Source organism: Schistocerca cancellata, chromosome 2 (genome assembly GCF_023864275.1).
Source record: "Schistocerca cancellata isolate TAMUIC-IGC-003103 chromosome 2, iqSchCanc2.1, whole genome shotgun sequence".
Taxonomy (NCBI): domain Eukaryota; kingdom Metazoa; phylum Arthropoda; class Insecta; order Orthoptera; family Acrididae; genus Schistocerca; species Schistocerca cancellata.
Genome location: NC_064627.1, coordinates 411,550,393 through 411,570,638, shown reverse-complemented (window position 1 = coordinate 411,570,638; position 20,246 = coordinate 411,550,393). Strand labels below are relative to the sequence as shown.

The 20,246-nt window shown below is 40.7% G+C and overlaps 1 protein-coding gene across 4 annotated transcripts in view; it reads left to right on the top strand.

Moving 5' to 3' along the window:
• Nucleotides 1-20,246, top strand: part of LOC126161859 (organic cation transporter protein-like) — a 325,910-nt gene that overhangs the window by 291,356 nt on the left and 14,308 nt on the right. For all 4 annotated transcript variants that reach the window (XM_049917973.1, XM_049917972.1, XM_049917974.1 and 1 more), the window contains one exon: nucleotides 12,224-12,414. In XM_049917973.1, coding sequence (XP_049773930.1) covers nucleotides 12,224-12,414 — 191 coding nt within the window. The remainder of the gene's footprint in view (nucleotides 1-12,223; nucleotides 12,415-20,246) is intronic.

The window sequence follows — 20,246 nt, the reverse complement described above, 5'->3', positions numbered from 1 at the left end:
ATAGAATGGAGTACTGCGAGTGGTTTACTAACATGGTGCGCAATGATGAAGAGTTTGTAGAGATGATTGTGTGGTCTGATGAGGCACAGTTCAAACTCAATGGTACAGTAAATGGCCACAATTGCATTTACTGGGCTGCCGAAAATCCGAACGTCCATGTAGACAAAGCCATGAATTTGCCAGGAGTAAATGTGTGGTGTGGGTTGTCTTACCGAGGCTTGATTGGGCCATTCTTCCTTCAGAAGCTTCAGACATCCGTTTTACCTGGCATCCGAGACTTACATGGAGACGGAAGAGTTTACTTTCGACAAGATGGTGCCCCAGCCCACTACCAAAATCGTGTTGGGACGTATCTTGACAAAAATCTACCAGTAAGATGGATAGGCCATAGAGGTGCTGTAGAGTATCCACCACATTCCCCAGACTTAATTCTTCTGGACTTTTACCTGTGGGGAACGCAAAAGGATGTTGTTTATCGACAAGCCACGCACATTGGATGAACTTCAAGACTCCATCGTACATTCATGTGCAAATATCCAGCTGAACACACAGTCAGTAGTTTGTGGTGCAGTTTGGCGGCATTGTTTTTGTTTGGATGTTAATGGTGACCATTTCGAACACCTACGGTGATATCTTTAAGTTAGACTTTAAGCTACACTTTCATCAAAAATTAGACAGCTCCATCAATTAGTTTGCAAGTTATGGGCTTTTAAACAGTGGATACATTTTTTTGGACCCCTCTGTATATATAATATACACACACACACGCACACACACACACACACACACACACACACACACACACACACACGCGCGCGCGCGCGTGGCACAATTTACAAAATGGAAAACTTCAAATACCTTGGTGAAACACTACAAATGAGCGGACATAACAGAGACTCAAGCGAAGAAAGAAAAACTAAACTGGACAAGGCATACAAAGTAGTGTGGAATTGTTACAACAATAAGTCTATCTCACAAAAAGCCAAATTATGCCACTACAACACGTTGGTGCTCCCTGTGGCACTATATGCAGCAGAGACCACACTAATCCTAGAGCATACACGTATCAGACAATTAGAAAAAGTAGAACAGAAAATACTTAGGAAAATATTTGGTGCAACTAACAACAATGGAATATGCATCAAGAAACCTACAGAGGAACTACACAAACATATGGAGACGATCACAGAAAAGATTAGAAAACACAGACTACAATTCTATGGACAGCTATACAGAATGCCATCACACAGACTGACCAAACAGATCTTTGACTAGGTAACCACTAGAAACAACAAATGGGTGGCAGAGGTAAAAAACTACCTGAACCTACTCAACATAACAGCAGACACAATAAACAACAGAATAAAATTCAGAAACATCATTAAGAAAAGTAAACTACATGAGATACACTGTGACAAACGAACAGGCACAAAATGGACCAAAGAATGCAAGCAAGATCACAGTCAGAAAATGAAAGAAATATCGGCAACCAGAAAGGCAATCAAGATAAAGCCGCAGACAAAAAGCTGACAAGAAGCATGGACAGAGGACCAGAAACAGAAACACAGCAAGTGATTGAGGGAAGTTTGGGCAGCAAGGAAGGCAGCAAAAGGAATTGACCATCTAGTTTAGTCCAACTGCACTCTTTAAGGACAAAACACCTATAATGATAAAATTCCTTGGGACTAATAAATAGGTTGTGTTTGTGTGTGTGTGGTTTGAGGTTTTCGGGTGCTAAACAGCATGGTCATCACGCCCAAACGCATAGAAACAGGAACACTTGCGGTGAAGGGAGGAAGACGGACAGCGAACAAGGAGAACAGCTAAAAGACACAGACCTGATGCAGTTCCAAATCCTCACATACAGAGGCAAAACAAGAGGAGAAGAAATGCACTAAAAAAGGAAAGGAAACACAAGGGAAAGAGAACAGAAATCAAAGTGAAACAAGTAAGTAATCATGACTGGTGGACCTCTTGCCTAAAACCTGGGTGAGCCAGTCACCCAGCAGCACATTAAAATCCTCTCCCTAAAATCCGAGGCAACAAATTGGACAGGACGCAAGACCTTAACCACAGTCGTTGCGTCGTCTTGCAAAATAGTGGGCAAATCCGGTGGCAAGGGAATCACCGCCCTCTGGTCAGAGAATAAAAGACAGTCAAGTAAAACATGTCGGACAGTAATCTGGACGCCACAAGCACTGCAGATTGGGGGGTCCTCCCGCTGGAGTAAAAAACCATGCATTAAGGGACTGTGCCCGATGCGGAGGCGAGTGAGGAGAACCTCATCCCGCCTGCATGACTGGTAGGACGTACGCCATGGCTGCGTGGTGGCCTTGACCAGACGCAGCTTATTTTCATCGACTGCCAGCCACTCCTCTTCCCATTGACGCATAACATGAAAACGCAAAAGGGAGGTAACAGCATGGAGGGGGACGGCACATTCAACAGCGTGAGGGAGGGAACATGCATCTTTGGCAGCCACATCCGCCAGTTCGTTTCCCCTAATACCCACGTGCCCCGGCACCCAGCAGAAAGAAACTTCCTTCCCCTGCCATTGCAGGTGCATCAAAGATGGTAAACGCCGCAGGAAGCCGTAACTTGATGACTTGATCAGGGAAAACAACAGCACAACCAACAGAGTCCTCCTGCTTAGAGCCATCCGTAAATACTGGTACATGGTCGGGATGCTCGTTTAAAATATTGTAAAATAAGGAGGTAAAAACAAACGTAGGAGTGCAGCTCCTCCAGTACTCTGACAAGTCTAAAAGGACGCTGGGCCTCTGGAGCAGCCAGGGAGGCAGGTGGGTAAAACCCTGGAGTTGGGGTGCCACACGCTCCACGCTAAGGGACTCTGGCAAGTGCTTAGCACGAATCCCAAATGGTCTCGTCGCCCTGGGACAACTGGAAAAGAGATGTTCCATAGGTGGTTGGGCAACGGTAGGGTATGCAGGGGAGGTAGGACAGGCAAGGAATTGACACACCCGTCGCACCATGAGGAGTTTCCGCCAGATGGCGAGCGGTGGTTCCCCTGCCTCAGCACACAGGCTGGAGATGGGACTGGTACGGAAGGCACCAGTGGCCAGCCTGATACCCTCATGGCGTACTGTGTCAAGAATCTTCAGATACAAGGCCTCGCTGACCCATACATGGTGCATCCATACTCAAGATGCGACCAGACAAAAGCCCTATAAAACTGCAGCAGACGCACCCGATCTGCTCCCCAGGAGTGATGGCTCAGACACTTCAAAGTATTCAGGGCCCAAACCTTGAGGTCTTTAAGGTGCAGCAACCACGACAACTTGGAATCAAAAGTGAGGCCCAGGAACCTCACAGTGTCTCTAAAAGGAAGAATGGTGTCCCTCAGACGTAATTCAGGGGAGGTAAAAAGATGTCGAGAATGATTAAAATGAACACACACACATTTGTCTGCAGAAAAGGTAAAATCCGTCTTCGCAGTCCATGCCTCTAATCGCTTTATTGCAAGCTGCAACTGCCGACTAGCAGTGACAAGACTGCAGGAAGAACAGAAAACAGCAAAATCGTCCACAAACAAGGAGCACTGGGCAGGACTTCGGATAGTGGATGTGATACTGTTAATGGCGACGGCAAAGAGGGTGACACTTAAAATGCTTCCCTGAGGAACACCATTCTCCTGCACGTACAAATCAGATAGCACATTACCAACCCGATATCGAAAGAGGCGGTGGGAAAGAAAGGACCGAATGAAGATGGGGAGATGGCCACGAAAGCCCCACTGATGGAGTTGATTGAGGATAAGGCGGCGCCAAGTAGTGTCATACACCTTATTAATGTCAAGGAATACACCTAGACAATGCTGGTTACGTAGGAAGGCCTGCTGGATGGCCGCCTCAAGCAGGGTCAAGTTGTCTATAGTTGAAAATCTACATAGGATACAGGGTCTTAAGTAATGTTGAAGGGAGGCAGATGCACAAAAAGATGGGGAGATAAAATGCATTGTAGCAACTCAACTGCAATTGCATCAGCTAACACACCAAAAACTCTGGTCAGTTGTGCAACAGTGCTGCAGGACTGTCTTTGGAGTTAGTTTAGCGCGTGCCCACATTTTTTGTACTGCTGTCAAGCAATGAAGTGTTCTATTACACACTTACAGTCTCAGTTATTTTGCCTGGGTGTCCTTACCTGGGTCTTCTCCACAATTGGTGATATTGTGACAAACATCAGCACCTACTATAGATTGTCCTGTGTTTATTGTCTCATCTTATACACAACAACAATGAAACTTTTACGCTGGAGAAGTATGAGTACCAGATAGTGACTTACATAGTGCTCAGTTTAGTGCTTTGCATCAACAGGAAAAACCTATGCCTTTTGTAAAACGTGAAACAGACACTTTCTTAAAAAGTGCCAGTGGTATTGACAACACCTCCTAGTATCCAAAAAATATGTAGTGACTACCAATCTTTTGAGTGACTTTAGTAACAAATACAACTTTTTTGCTGTTCAAAAACTGTCACAGATAGACACAGTGGAATTTTCCTCAATTCTATCATGTCTACTGCACCCTGTATGATACTGCCAAACCCATTTGCACTGCCATATAGAGTCTATCTATGGGATGCCCTCCTGTGTCATGGCCAGCCCACGAGAGCTCTTCCATCATTGCTGTCCAAATAGCTTTGGTGTTGGCTGTCTAAATTTCCAGTTGTTATTGTACTTTAAGCAACCAGTTTCAGTGCCAACTTCAGGCCCCTGGGTAAAGACAACAATGGTACAGTGTGAAATACATAACAAAAGGGGTGGTGTAAGTATTATCTTCAGTAACAATGACAAACTGTTCAGGGATTAAAATCAAAGTTAAAAATAAATTAAGGAATAAAATGAGAAAACATTTGCACACTATATTAATATAAACTAGGGTGCAAAATATATATGCATGTTATGCATAGATAATTGTGGTGTAATGCTAATGTTAATGCCCATGGAACATCTGAAGCAAAACAATCACAGTCATATTCTGATGAGTGCAAACCAAACATAAAATATTTGTTTGTATGTTGTCATATACTAGTAAAACATAAAACCACGTACAGGAGATCAATCCCACATTAACTATCTGTATCAAAATGTTTATTGCCATAGGTATTCTCATTTAACCACCTTCGTATGAAGGTACCAACACTGTTTGCCCAAATAAAATAACTGGAAATTTAAATAGCTTTGATTCAATGCATTAAAACTACCATCTTTCCACCTGAAATAAATGGCTTTGTGGTTCACTGTTGGCGGGTGTGTTCTCTGCAACCATGCCATTTCTGAAGACAGCTCCAAGTTCATCATATTACTTAACCATCTAGGTGAGCATGTTGACATTATAGCGACATTGTTTGTTTTGCCCCTAGTTGTTGTTGTGGTCCTCAGTCCTGAGACTGGTTTGATGCAGCTCTCCATGCTACTCTATCCTGTGCAAGCTTCTTCATCTCCCAGTACCTACTGCAACCTACATCCTTCTGAATCTGCTTAGTTTATTCATCTCTTGGTCTCCCCCTACGATTTTTACCCTCCACGCTGCCCTCCAATACTAAATTGGTGATCCCTTGATGCCTCAGAACATGTCCTACCAACCGATCCCTTCTTCTGGTCAAGTTGTGCCACAAACTTCTCCCCAATCCTATTCAATACTTCCTCATTAGTTATGTGATCTACCCATCTAATCTTCAGCATTCTTCTGTAGCACCACATTTCGAAAGCTTCTATTCTCTTCTAACTATTCTTCCCCTAACTACCAGAAAATACCACACACTGCTCCTCCAAGGCCTCAGCAGAACCCCAGAATAGCAATTACACTGAGTTGTTTATGATTAATGTTTAGCCACCAAAATGCCATCTCAAATCTGAAGACACCTTCGTCCATTAATCAACATCACCTTCATGCCAGATTACACATTGTGGACAATGTGGGTAGGGAAGTTACCACCATGTTACAACAAGCAATGATCTCTCATGAGCATGAGTCATTAGAAAGGAAACTAATTTTTGCAAGTAGATGCCTGGCTATGTTACAACATCAACAGTACATTAATTCAGCAAACAATAATGTTCATTCAGCAAACAATAATGACCAGCTGCACTTTGATCATGGACCAAGCCATGACGAGTTGTAGTGCACAGCCGAGCAGAACCGTGAGCATAGACGTTGTCAATGAAGACATCACTCCCTGGCAGAAACCTCCAGCCAGTCAAAACAAACAGTGGTTTCGTACACATTTCAGTGATAAAGCACGCAACTGCACAGCACCATGCCATTGCCCAAATGGAAAGGACAATCCACAATAGGTGCTCTGGATTATTGCACTACTAAAAGTGATCCATCTTCTCAAAATGTGAGCCAGTCAAGCTGTACACCATCCCTATGCAATGGTAGTAAACTCTACATCCTGGATCATACTCAAAACCAATATTTTCTTGTTGATTCTGGATCTGAAGTGAGTGCCATGCCATGTGAACTACTGCCAGTGGAAGAAACTTTTTCCATTTTCCCGACCTGTGTACCAAATGATTCACTTATATTATTTCAGTACAAAGGACCACATGTTGAACCGTGTACCTGGGTTTAGAAAACATGTTATTTGGCAGTTTTTCATTGCCAACATCAAGGTACCCTGTATTGGGGGCTGACTTTCTAAGGCTTTTTCATCTCTTCCTGGATTTGGCACCACATAGTAAAAACAGCCATCATGTTTCATGGAGAGAAAAGGACAGAACCCCTACCAAGGACTCTCTTAGGCATGCATTCAGTGTATAAAGAAGACCTGAGCACATCTCTGGTAGAAATGCTTTATGGAGAACCCCTAACTCTGCCAGCAGACTTCACAGAGCTGTACCTCTATCAACAGAGAAGGAACTATTTCTGTTCGTCTATACGTGAAAGTGGTACATCACTAGTCTCAAGATACATGGCACACAGCTCACATAAAATCTTCGTCCATTAAGCCCTAAGGGATTTTGATGCCTCACTTAAGGGGAAACAGATGACTGTTACCATCAATAGACTCAAGCCTGTGTGAAAGCTGCAGGATGCCTCTAACATGATGGTAAATAGCACTGACAGCATGGATGACATTACTCTCATCAGTCAGGTTGATGATGGAGCTATAGTATGAGTAGACGTGCAACAATTTCAACCTGAAGAGCTGTCAGCTAGACTCATCAATGGCCTTCTCACTATGGAAGGATATCATAATGAATGGCGGAGCAATTAAGGGACACCTCTAGGAATATGCTCTCACCCTTACAAACTTCCGCAATCCAGACTCCATCTCTTTTTGGTTGCTGGAAGAAGGAATCAGTGTGGCCACAGCTGCTGAAAAACAACCACAGCTTCAGCACTTGCAAATGGAACAGGGTATGTTTGTAGTCACAGTTTTGCTGCTTCCACTAGTCATGGCATTAATGTTGAACGGTTTACTCTGTGAGTGTTGCATCTTTCAATAGGCTTTAGTGGGAATAACAGAAGTGAATTAAAGAAACAGGTAAGTAATATTATCACACTTTATTCATGTAACCAACCAACAAACAACTAAGATAAATCAAAGAATAATGAGGGCAAAAGCTCCATCATAATAATAATTCAATACTGCAGCTAGCAATCATCTTCTACTGTACCACCCACTTGTCATTTACAATCATCCATTGTTATGCCAGACCCCCCACCCATTTCTTTAAACCTGGTGCTCAGGTATGTTAGGGTATTGGTGCTTGATATGAAAGCTCATAATGGTGACGAAAGCCTGTGGTTTCTGCACAGGAATGTCTTCTTCTTGTTCGGAGGTTTTATCTCCTGTATGACTGTCTCTTCGACTTGACACTATTGGCAATTCATCCCTGTACATGTAACATGGTTTCAACCATTCAGTTGTTACTGTCTCTTGCTTCCCATTTATGTGTAACGTAAAGGTATTGCTTCCTTTTGTCAACACTTTATAAGTACCCATATAAGGCGACTGTGGTGGTGGTATCACAGTTTCATCACACAGCCAGATGAAGAGGCAAGTTTGTAAGTCCTTATGGAGAAAAACCCCTCCATCCCTATGGATGTAACTCCATGTGCTCACTGAGATGCCTAACAAATTCAGTTCTTGGATCTTGTGTAGCTGAGGGTGGCATTCATGAATTAGTTCTCCAGGAACTCACAACTCTTCTCCATACCCCAATTGTGCTGGTGAACTTAGTACATCTTCCCTCATTGCTGTGTGAAAGTCTAACAGTATGAGAGGTCACACCCCAGTCCATGTTGTTTTGTAGCCCATAAGCACTGCCTTTAAAGTCTTGTGAACCTTTCCACCATTCTGTTACTTGCTGCATGGTAATTGGTTGTATATAGATGGTTGCATCCACCAATATTCGTTACTTCCATGAACAGTTGTGATTTGAATTGATGACCTCTACTGCCAAGATTGAGTGTGGAATTCCAAAATGTGCAAATTATTCATGTACTAATACTTTCCCCACAGTATCTGCCAAGATGTCTGCTATGATGCTGCTTTCAGCCATCTTGTCAAACAATACACCGTTATGACCATGTACCTTTGTCCATTAGAAGAAGGTACAGGGTGACAGTTAGTGAACTATATGAAACAAAATCATCATAACTACTGAACGGTTTGCATTCAGACATTCAAACTGCATAGTTGGCCATGGGCATGATGGGAATTAGTATGGTTTGGTTTAGCGACGAAGCCCGCTTTCATTTGATTGGGTTTGTCAATAAGCAAAATTGGTGCATTTCACGATCGAAAAGTCTCTTCACCCTCAATGTGTGACTGTGGTGTGCAGTGTCCAGTCATGGAATAACCAATACAATATTCTTTGATGGCAGGGGGACTACTGAATGGAAGGTGATTTCATCCCCTGAGGGTGACCCTGATTTCAACAAGATGTGGTTCATGCAAGAGTGTTTGATGTCCTAGAGGAGCACTTTGGGGACCACATTCTGGCTCTGGGGTACCCAGAGGTCACTGGCAAAAGGCCTCGATTGGCTGTCATATTCTCCAGATCTGAACACATGCGACTCCTTTTTGTAAGCCTATATTAAAGACAAGGTGTACAACAATAACCCCAAAACCATTGCTGAGCTGAAAACGGTCATTCAGGAGATCATCAACAGCATCAATGTTTTAACACTTCAGTAGATCATGCAGAATTTTGGTATTCATCTGCACCACATCATCGCCAATGGCAGGCATATTGAATGTCATAACCTAAATCCCATCATCTGCAGTGACGTTTACATGTTGAATAAAGTGTGTGCACACCGTAGTTGGCAACTAACTCACATTTTTTTCATATATGTCAATAACTGTCACCCTGTAGCAGCCCTACTAAGTCCACATGAATGTGCATGAATATTTTAGTTGGTGTTAGAAACTGTGAAATTGGTGGAAGGGTATATCAGCTTATTTCATTATGTTGACATTCTAAGTTTGCTCATGCCCAGTTTCTGCAGTATTTTTTATGCCTGGCCATACAACTTTGTTTACCAATAGGTTTGCAGTTGCTCTAATACCTGGGCATGTCAACCTACGTAAGTTCTGAAAAATGCTCCTTGTAAACTCCGTTGCAATGAATGGTTGGTGTTCACCTCTTGTTGAATCACATCAGTTATGATATCACAGTAAGGTCCCAATATGCATTGTAGCTGTAATGCCTTGAGTTCATTTTGTCTTAGGTCTTGCAGCTCCATATCCACATGTCAGTCACAAACTGAGGAAGGAATTTCACCTGTTTACATTGTCTCAGAGAACCTTGGTCCATTATGTGTTGAAACAAACATGTAAGTGGCTTATGATCAGTGAAAACTATAAAATGCCTGCTTTCCACTGTGGAACAAAAATGTTTAATAGCCACAAAAATTGTCCCTAGTTTGTGATTTATTGTGCACCACACCATGTAGGTTCTGGGGAAAAAAAGACAGTGCAGCCAATGTCTGTCTATCCTTTGTTGCAGTGCAACCCCAATTGCCATCTGGCTCGCATCTACCACGAGAGCTATTTCAGCCTTGCTGCAAGGGTGTGCTACAGTTGCAGCCTATGCTAAACACAATTTTATTGTATTAAAAGCCACTTCACCTGCTGGCATCCACAGTATTTTCAGTTTCCTGATGATTGCTTGCCAGTGAGGAATGCATTAAGAGGTTCTTGTTGCTGTGCTGCATGTGGAAGCTGGTGTCGGTAGTAACTGTCCATTCTGAGAAATCTATGTAATTCTTTGAATGTTGTTGATAGTCATATGTTTTGTATTGCTTCTCCTCAATTTGGAAGTGGCAATAATCCTTTTCCAGATACTGCATATCCAAGGAATTGCACCTTGTTCCTACCTGGAATGGCGACATGGACCACTATTCCATACTCCTGCAGCTGTTGAAAGAGTAGGTTTAGATGTGACCTTGTTCTTCCTTTGACACCAAGAAAAGAAGTACTTCATCCATGTAGCTGAAGAGAAATGAAAAATCATGCAATACCCCTTGCATGAATCTTTTCCACGTTATCACTGTGTCCCTTAGCTCAAATGGCATGAAATTATACTGGAACAAGCTGAAGGGTGTAATTACTGTGGTTTTCTGTATATCCTCTTTGGCTACTGGTATCTGTATATATGCTTTCACACAATTTGTTATGCTGAATTCTTTTCCCTGTGCAATAGTGCTATCAGAATCTGTGACAGGTACTGGGAACTGTAGGTGCATTAAGCGCCCTGTAGTCACCACATAACCACCCAAACCCATCTTTCCTAAATACCATGTTTAATGGTGAAACCCAAGAACTGTTGAAATGGGTTACAATAACTGTAATGATTAGTTCTTCAAAACCAGCTTGTGCTGCTCGTAGCTTTCTGGTGCCATCTTGTCAGTCTGGCTGCTACCAGTTGTCCGGGTGTTGTGTTGATGTGGTGCACTATTTAGTGTTTTCATCTTTTTTCCATATTAAATGGCTGTGTGATCTCTGGGTATTCATGCCAGAGATAGGTGAATGCATTGTCATTGCTTTTTGTTTTAATTTGTGTATCCATTTGCTGAACCTGTCAGGTGCCGCTGAAGTACGCAGACCCCGCATCAGTTGATATGGTGTTCTATTGTCTAATGGGTCATCCTTGAAAACTTTCTGAAGCCAAAGTTTCAGTGACAAATATATTGATGTATCAGCAATTCCTTCAGAGCCATGTAGCATTGCTGTGATAACACATGTTATACTTCTCCTATAACTGCTCCATTTACATTTGCCATGGTGATGATAAATCTGCTTTCATTATGCACACACTGTGCTGCTGAAAAATACATTAAACACATGTAAAGTAGTGGTCAGTTTGGCCAAAAGTGTAGCAGTTTGATGTGGGCCATATTATTTACCGGATGTCTTTCTGCCTGGATCATCTCTGCAGTGGTTTGGTGCAGTGGTATAGGTAGGCCATCCTTTACATTGGTTTCTGCCTCTTGTGTATCTCCTTCTGCTGTCACCTTGGAGAAAAAAGGTACATTATCTTATAAATTTTCTTCCCTTCCTTCACCAGCTCATCACAGAATAGTACAGAATGAAAGAAAGAGTTAAGTAATTATTCACATAACCAACAAACAAACAACTAAAGTAAATCAAAGAATAACAGGGATAAGAATTCCTTCATAATAATAATAATTATTCCATGATGCAAACAGCAATCACCTTCTGCTGCATCGCCCACTTGTCATTTACACTCTTCCATCACTATAGGCTCTTTGGATTGCCTTCAAGAGAACGTATATGCTTTCCTCTGTTTTCAAGGCATCTCTAGTTTTGAAAACATGTTATTTGTTGACAGTGTTCATCTGTCAGAATGGTCGTTGCCACACCTTTGTTTGGTGGCAAAAATGTTAACGTCTGGATCAAGACAAAAATGATGAAAAGAATAATTATTTCTATAGTGCAAAAGTCATTGAACTATTGGTTTGTTATTCATGTCTCAATGAAATTAATTATTTTATTAATAAGCTGGACCATAATTAAATGTTTGTGTTAATGTGTTACAACTTTTATAGTGCATTGTTCATTCTGTATCTCTCAAGACTTGCTCAGTTTGATTTAATGGTGTGCCATGAGCTTTATATAGATTAATTAGAAGGATGGTGGCTGTGATAAAATTCAGTAACACCTCGTAGAAAATTGAGTCGTTACTCATTCTGTTATGTAGGTTTACACAACATTTGTAATTGCAGATTTACAACAGTGGTACCCGTACCTGTTATTTCTGGCTATGATGGGAAGAATTGCTATAGCCTGTTCTCTCACAATCTTAACAGTGGCCTCAGGAAATCAGTTCACACCTGCACGCAAGGCACAGGGTGTTTTCACTTGTGTGACAGTTTCACGGATCTTTCTCCAGCAAGCACCATTTGTTGGAACTCTGGTAAGTAGCATATCTTGCACCAAAACATGAATGAAAACCTCTTGAAGACACAGTTATGACTAAGATAGGAGTCTGTATTGGTATATGTTCCAGCTTTGGCTGCTGCAATTCACATACCTTCTTTCCTTTGTCAACTACCCTTTTAAGATATATCTTTTCTGTAATTATCTCTCGATGTTTCTTTGTTCTCTCTGCTTAATAATAGCTGGTTTATTTCTCCAGGCCTTTATTTTTGCTTTCTGGATATATCAGATGGAAATTAAATTCTATTAGTCTTTAATAACAAATTAAGACAAGTAAATTTCCAGTGAAGACCCATTTCTGAAGAGGTTAACGTAACTTCATTGACAATATGAGATGCTGAGGGATAATGTGTTTTACTACACATCAGAAACATGTTGTCAGTTGTTCAATTTCTGAATGCACAGAAGACCAGATGTTCATTCTGCTTAATTAAGTTTTAAGTAAAGTGATATTGATTTACAGTGACTGCAGCTGGTCTAGTGAATTTTTCTTTAAAGTGTGAAGAACTCAGAAGGCTGAAATAGTAGATGTCATTCTCTTGCCTGTAAGAAACACTATTTTAATTTGCTGTATCACATATTTTTACTTATTTCACCTTCAGATCCGAAAAGAACTTTTGAGTAGCATGTGACTGGACAAAAAAGTTCAGTTCATTATAACTTATTTGACAGCATTATTCATACAAGACATTTCATATGCCTTATCTATGTATGAACTATTACTATATGGATATATGTTTTAGCCATCTGAGATGAAGGTCAGTATTTGTGGACCTCTATTTTAGTTGCACAGAAATAGAAAACCAAATTGAGTTTAGTCTTGAGGAACGAACCAACCTATCATTCCTTGATAACAGCAAAAATACCTGTAATTCAGGGTTGTTGGTTGACAATGTAAATTTACATCCTCCAGTAAACAATTTCACTGTCTAAGACAAAGCTACCTTACACGTATCTGTTTTTCACCCTTAATCTAGCAAGTCAACTCATGTAGGGACCAAGCATTGGAAATGCAACACACTTACATTCAGGATTCAGGAGAAGGGAGACTGAAATCCCTACTTGGTCATCAAGATTAAGGTTCTCCATAATACTTTAAGTGAAGTTTTTCCGAGTGTACGTGTGTGTGTGTGTGGGGGGGGGGGGGAGGCACGTGCTAAAATATCCAAGACAGATGTGATTAAAACTGTTAGAACTAAAAAATGCATAAAATATCATTTTCCCTATGATTACAATGTAAATATCATTTTCCCTATAATTACAATGTAGTTCACATACTATTGCAATTGCTGATGCTGGGCAGGGGGGGGGGGGGGGGGGAGTCAAATCAGGCATTTATCATCAGACTTTGTACAACCATAGTCAACAGAAGTATCTTGAGGAGACACAGCTCAGGAAGCTGGCATGGCAAAACACGGTAGCACTCCTCTTGTTAAACGAACTGCAACAGAATGAATGCTGATGAGCGTGGGATAAGAATTGTGCAGTTTGTGTATACCCCAGAAAAATGTGGTGGATGACAACATGAGCCACGTGACGTTGCGTGGGTGAGCTGCTGAGAGCATGCCGGGGGTGTTGCCTTGTCGGAGAAGAACAAGAGATTGCTCAAGTGGTGGTTTGGCATGCCTCACATCTGGGAAGTGTGGCCGTCTAAGTCCTCCTCTGGTGGAAGTGACCAGCGAGGATGATGGGGGCTGGTTTCCAGTCTATGCAGCCTGTCGTCTGCTGCTACAGATGGAGGCAATGGAAGTAGTCGCCACTACAGTAACACATTCCCATTTTCACTTGCATTCACCTAACCGATCATTGGGCCTACTGAATCATGAAGAACGGATTTTTTTTTGTTAATGTTAAATCATGATGTTAAAATGTGCTATTAAAATCCTAACTCGACTATAGGATAAAAATTTACAAAACAGCTTAAGAAAGGGTGGCTGGTTGATCACTAGAGGCTAGATTTTTATGCAATATCAACACATAAAATATATACATATTTATGTAATGGAAATGGGTAAAATCTGTAAGAAAATACACAATATCAGGAAAATATTGTATTAAATATTTAACAAAAAACAGTAATTGTAACTGCCTACTACGTTGCTTAGTGTACAACTAAACATACCAGAAACATGAAATGTCTACTAAGTAGGGACATTTTCCATAACTTAATTTTTTTTATTTTTAAAGTCTGTGCTGAAATTTTGCTGGTGAGATGTTCATTGGAGTGTATTTTCTCCCCCACTGAGAATATTACAGGTATTAGCAAATTTGAGTAATCATGGATTTCTTACCTGGCATTTGACATTCTCAACAACTTAAAAGAGATTACTGCAAAGGCAATTCAATAGAATTTTCTTAATGATGCTGTGGAAGCTGAACTAGCTATGGATGTATGCCAGAGTATTTTCAATTTTAAGTTCAGTGGAAGCATTTGGTGAATCTTGCAATGAAACTCTCAGAAATGAATCAGTCAGAGATTTCATGGCTTAAAAATCTTCATCAGGCTCAGGCGGCAATAGTAGATCTTTCAGAAAACCTTTCTTGATGTATGAAATTATTGTATTTACTTCTGGGAAGCTGATGCACACTTCTTCACTGATACATTTCACTGCATGAGCTAGACACATGAAGTGGATTAAATATGGATGCACAGTATATGCATAGCACAGTAGCCGTTTTCAGCATTTGGGCCACAGCATCTGAACACATGATGGGAACTTTTTTCCTGAGTTACCTTGGACCACAGCACTTTCAGATAGCCATTCACAAAACAACCCACTGTTAAATGTTTTGTGCATTCCAATACTTTGCATGACTTTAAGAGGTCTTCTCCATTGAGTTTGTCAACAATGAGTTGACCAACGAAACATCCACATCCATTGTTTTGGCAATGAATGTTGATATGTGGTGGTTACATATATACACCACCATAGATTTTTAAGGGCCTCCTGGTAATGAGATTCTAAACAGTTTTCCCTTAACGTCCAATCACCAGGAATCTGTTGCCTGCAGTACTTTAGAAATGCTTGATATTCCAGCACTTGAAGTTATACCATGGAATCTATGCAGCAATCATAGTAGAGCACATACAATGGAACAATTTATTTGCAGAGTTTCCTTCTGAAGTGACTGCACTACTTTGTTCTTAGTGTGCACTTTACTGTGTATTGAATGTTGAGAGGGTGCAGAAGTTTGTAGCAATTTCCCATAATTTTAATAAACACGACAGATCCACTTAAAAGACACTTTAGTTATGGGGTAACTTTTTGATTCCACAACTGTAGAAATCGTGTGGTTTTGGGGCAAAGAACATGTCAAGCCATGTTTGGGGTGCATTTTTATCTGGAAAGGAAGTTCCTTGAAGGTTGTTTGACAGAGAGCCAGAAAGGTGAAAATCTGAGGGTGCCAGAACAGCTGAATAAGATGATGTGGAATGATTGCCACACCCAACTCCTGTATAGTGTTTTTTTGTCAGTCTAGCAGAACGCAGGCAGGCATTATATCGTGAAGTAGCATCAGTTCACGCAGTCTTCCTGGCCATTGTTCTTGGATTGAGTCTGCAAGATGTTTCAGTTGTTGACAGTAAATGTCAATGAAAATGTTTACATCATAAGGAAGAAATTTGTAGTACACCACACCGTCACTGTTCTAATAGATGTGTAACATTATCTTTGTAGATGTATACAGATCTTTGTTCAGTGAGTTTTGTTTGGGCTCAAACATTCCTTTCTTTTCCTTACACTGACATAAAGACACCATTTCTTGTCACATGTAATAATACCGGATAGGAATGGTTGGTGTTGTTCACAAGCCAATTAATGATGAGCAAGCAGAGATGCACATATGGCCACCTGCTAAATTTTTGTGATTTTAGCTTAAGAGTATGTGGTACCCATACACCCAATTTTTGAACCTTTCTCATTGCATGTAAATGTTGCATGATGATGGAATGATCACATTTCATCACATTCTGCCAATTCTCGAGCACACTGACATGGATCATTGTGGATTAATGTGTTTAAACAATATTCATCAAACCCCGAAGGTCTTCCTGAATGTATGGATTCACTAATACCAAAGCAATCCTCCTTAAGGGAGGTAGGACGTCAAACGGACCGACTTGGAGCAGGAGAGGCACAACAGGACATTACAATTTCCACTGTGTGTACTTTTACAAATAAATTCATAAAACTTTGTCAGCTTGACCAGGAAGGATTCAGAATTCACACTCATAGCAGTGGAAGCTCAAAAACATAACAAAATAAATTCTGTTTACGTGTGAAATTTCATCATTTTTTTCACTTACTATTGGCTGTATTTGTTGCTATAGGTACACTTTTCTTTATAAGTAAGAGATTCTTGCATGAATTTTACACAACACACAAACCATTCTTACAGGCGTATGAAACTCTAGAATTTTCCAAATCTATTAGAAACTATGGTAAAAATTGAGATAGTTAACTAAAAATTTGAGTTTTTTATAAACATGAAGTTTAAAAGGTAACAGCTCATTCATTTTTTCATAAATTAAATAAATTATAGAGTTCCATACACCTGTAAGTATGGTTTGTATGCTGTGCAGAATTCTTCGAAGTATCTGTCTTACTTATAAAGAAAAGCGTACCTGTATCAAGAAATCCAGCCAATGGTAAGAGAAAAAATGGTTAAATTTCACCTGTAAAAAAATTATTTTGTTATGTTTTTGAACTTCCACTGCTATGAGTGTGAATCCATAATCCTTCCTGGTCATGCTGACAAAGTTTTATGAATTTATTTGTAAAAGTATATACAGTGGAAATTAAAATGTCCTGTGGTGCCCCTTCTACTCCATGTCAGCCCATTTGACGTCCTACTTCCCTTAAAATCAGAAAACCATTTTCTCACCTTGCTCAGTCCAGTGGCATTATCGCCATACATGGTGCAAATATTTATGGCTGCCTCCACTGCTGTCATCCCTCTATTTAACTCAAACTGAAGAATATGTCATAAATGTTCCAATTTTTCCACTTGGCACCACATTTTCTTGCGTCCACGGCTCCATGCACTATCTCCAAATGACAAAATGGCAATATGTAAAATAGCAACAGTGAACTACAAATAAAAATGACAATCAATAAATAAAGCAATAGAAATCAGAATACCAACATGCAAAACAAAGCAAAACTATGGACTTATGCACCAAACAAATATATGTTGCTGAAGTAGGGAGTTCACAGAGCAACTGACCTGCTTATTGCATGCTTGACAAAGAACAATCTCTCCATCAGTAGTGAAAGCATCATGTCTCATAACCCAACATCTTAAATTAGATGATAATTTTAATGCAACAGATGGCAGCATGATCAAAAAGAGTCATGAACACTTAAGAAGTACTACATTGTCCAGTCACATTAATGTGACCACCAGTCAGAAGCCTGAATAGCCACCTTTTCAGCACAGACTGCTTTCAGACATATAGGAAAAGAGTCAGTGAGGTTCTGGAAGGTACTGACTAGGATATGGAGCCATACTGACTCAAATGCCATAGCCAGATGCAGGTTTCACAGTTGAGGATGCAGGGTCTCACAATTCTCAATAGGATTTAGGTGGTTAGGTGAGTACAGTAATCTCATCCTGGTGCTCTTCAGACCACACACACACACACATGACAAGCTGTGTGATATGATGCATTGTGCTGCTGGTAGATGCCATGTTACTGAGAAAAAACTAACTGCTTGATGGAGTGGACGTGGTCCCCAAGGAAAGGTGCATATTTATGTTGACCCATTGTACCGTCCAGAATGTTGAGACCACTGCAGGAATGCCATGAAAACATTCTCCGGACCATAACACTCCCTCCTCCAGCCTGGACCCTTCTGACAATTGTTGCAGCACATCTGCTTTCAGACATTTCACGCCACTGGAGCATAAAATGTTATTCATCTGAAAAGGCCATCTATAGCGTCTAAGTGGACATCCAGTTGTGATATTGGCATGCAAATTCCAGCCTTCATTGCAGATGAACAGCAGTCAGCATGGGTGCATGAATCAGGTGCCTACTGGGGAGGCTTGTATACAGCAACGTTCAGTGAATGGTCTTTGAGGAGATATTGTTGGTAGCCCCTTGGTTCACCTGGGCAGGTCAGTTGCTCAACAGTTGCACATCTGCTAACTTATACACATCTCCGCAGCCGTCATTGACCTCTGTCATCTAAGGCCGTGGTGGACCACAATTGCACTGGTGCCAGTTTTGGGTTATGCCGTTTTACCACAGGTAGTATACTTTAATCACAGCAGCACACAAACAATTTACAGATTTTGCCATTTTGAAAATTCTAAATGCTTTCATCTTTGGCAAGAAGGCCAATGATCCTTTGAGACACTGGATAAATCACTCCATTTCTGCATTATAATAACTGCATTATTTTCCACAACTCCCCCCCCCCCCCCCCCTCCCGCCCTGGACACACTTTATATACCCTACATTGCTAGTGCTGTAGTGCTTCCACCTGCTGTCTGTGAGTGGTTACTGTGTGCTGATGTTGTACATAGGTGGTGGTACATTAATATGGCTGAACCGTGTATATTTTAAACTTTTCTTGGAGAATGCACTCACTAGTTCTGAATTGGTAGACGTCTCTAGTAGTCAGTAAACTTCAGGCTGCTAGTCTTTTGTTTAGCCCATTACCAATCTCTTTGCCGCACGAAGTCCTTTACTACACACCACAATGACTATTACAATGCTAAACACAGTACTGTTATTGGACATACTTTGCCTTTGAAAACTGAAACAGAAGTAATATATTTGGTTTCCCAGGTAAGTGCAGTACGACCTCTGCTGTTCTTAATCCATATAGGCGTAAACGATTTACGAGACAAAATGAGCCCCCTCAGATTGTCTGCAATGATGCTTTCATTTACTATTCAGTAAACTTGTCAGAAGATCAGTACTGATTACAAAATGTTTACACAAGATAATGCATGGTGTGAAAAGTAGTATTGTTCTGAGGAAGGTGATCCAAGACTACGTTTTATTGGCACAACACTTGGAAGGTAAGTAATCTACTACAGAGACTGCCTACACTATGCTTGTCTGCCCTCTTCTAAAGTATTGCTGTGTGGTATAAGATCCTTACCGTATAGCACTGATGAAGGAGATTGAAAATGTTCACAGAAGGGAAGCTCATTTTGTATTATAATAAAATAAGCAGAGAGTGTCAAGGCTATGATAGTGAGGTAATCATTTTTTTCTTTCCTCAATTTAAATCAGCAACTTTCTCCCAAAGCAGAGTACAGCCCTAGGATCAGAAAAGATTCCTTATTCGATGGTCCAACACATGCCAGAGAAGGGACAAATTCACCTATTGTACACCTTAAATAAAGTATAGACCATCCAAATCTGTAACACAGAAATAAAGACTGCTTGGATCTTACCAATATATAAAATGGAAAACGCACATTAGTGTGCTTTATCATACAGGCCCATCACACTTTTATCATTTGTTTATAAAAATTTAATGGATGATTAAATACAAATTAGAATTGTGGTTTGAGAATCGAAGAGCACTGCCCCTAGGACAAACTGGTCTTAGAGAGGATAGCAGCACAACTGAATGCAGGTATCATTAGTCACTGACATGCAAATTAGAGTGACAATTAATATCTGCTAGCAGTGTATAAGCCTATGGATATTGTGATAGTGTTCTTATGCCCGTATTGATAAATAAGTTGAAGACCCATGAACTCTCCCATTTGTTCACAAGCTACACCAACTGTTGTCCAATTGAAACTAGGTTATTACAAGAAACAATGAAACAGCAGCCCAACAAG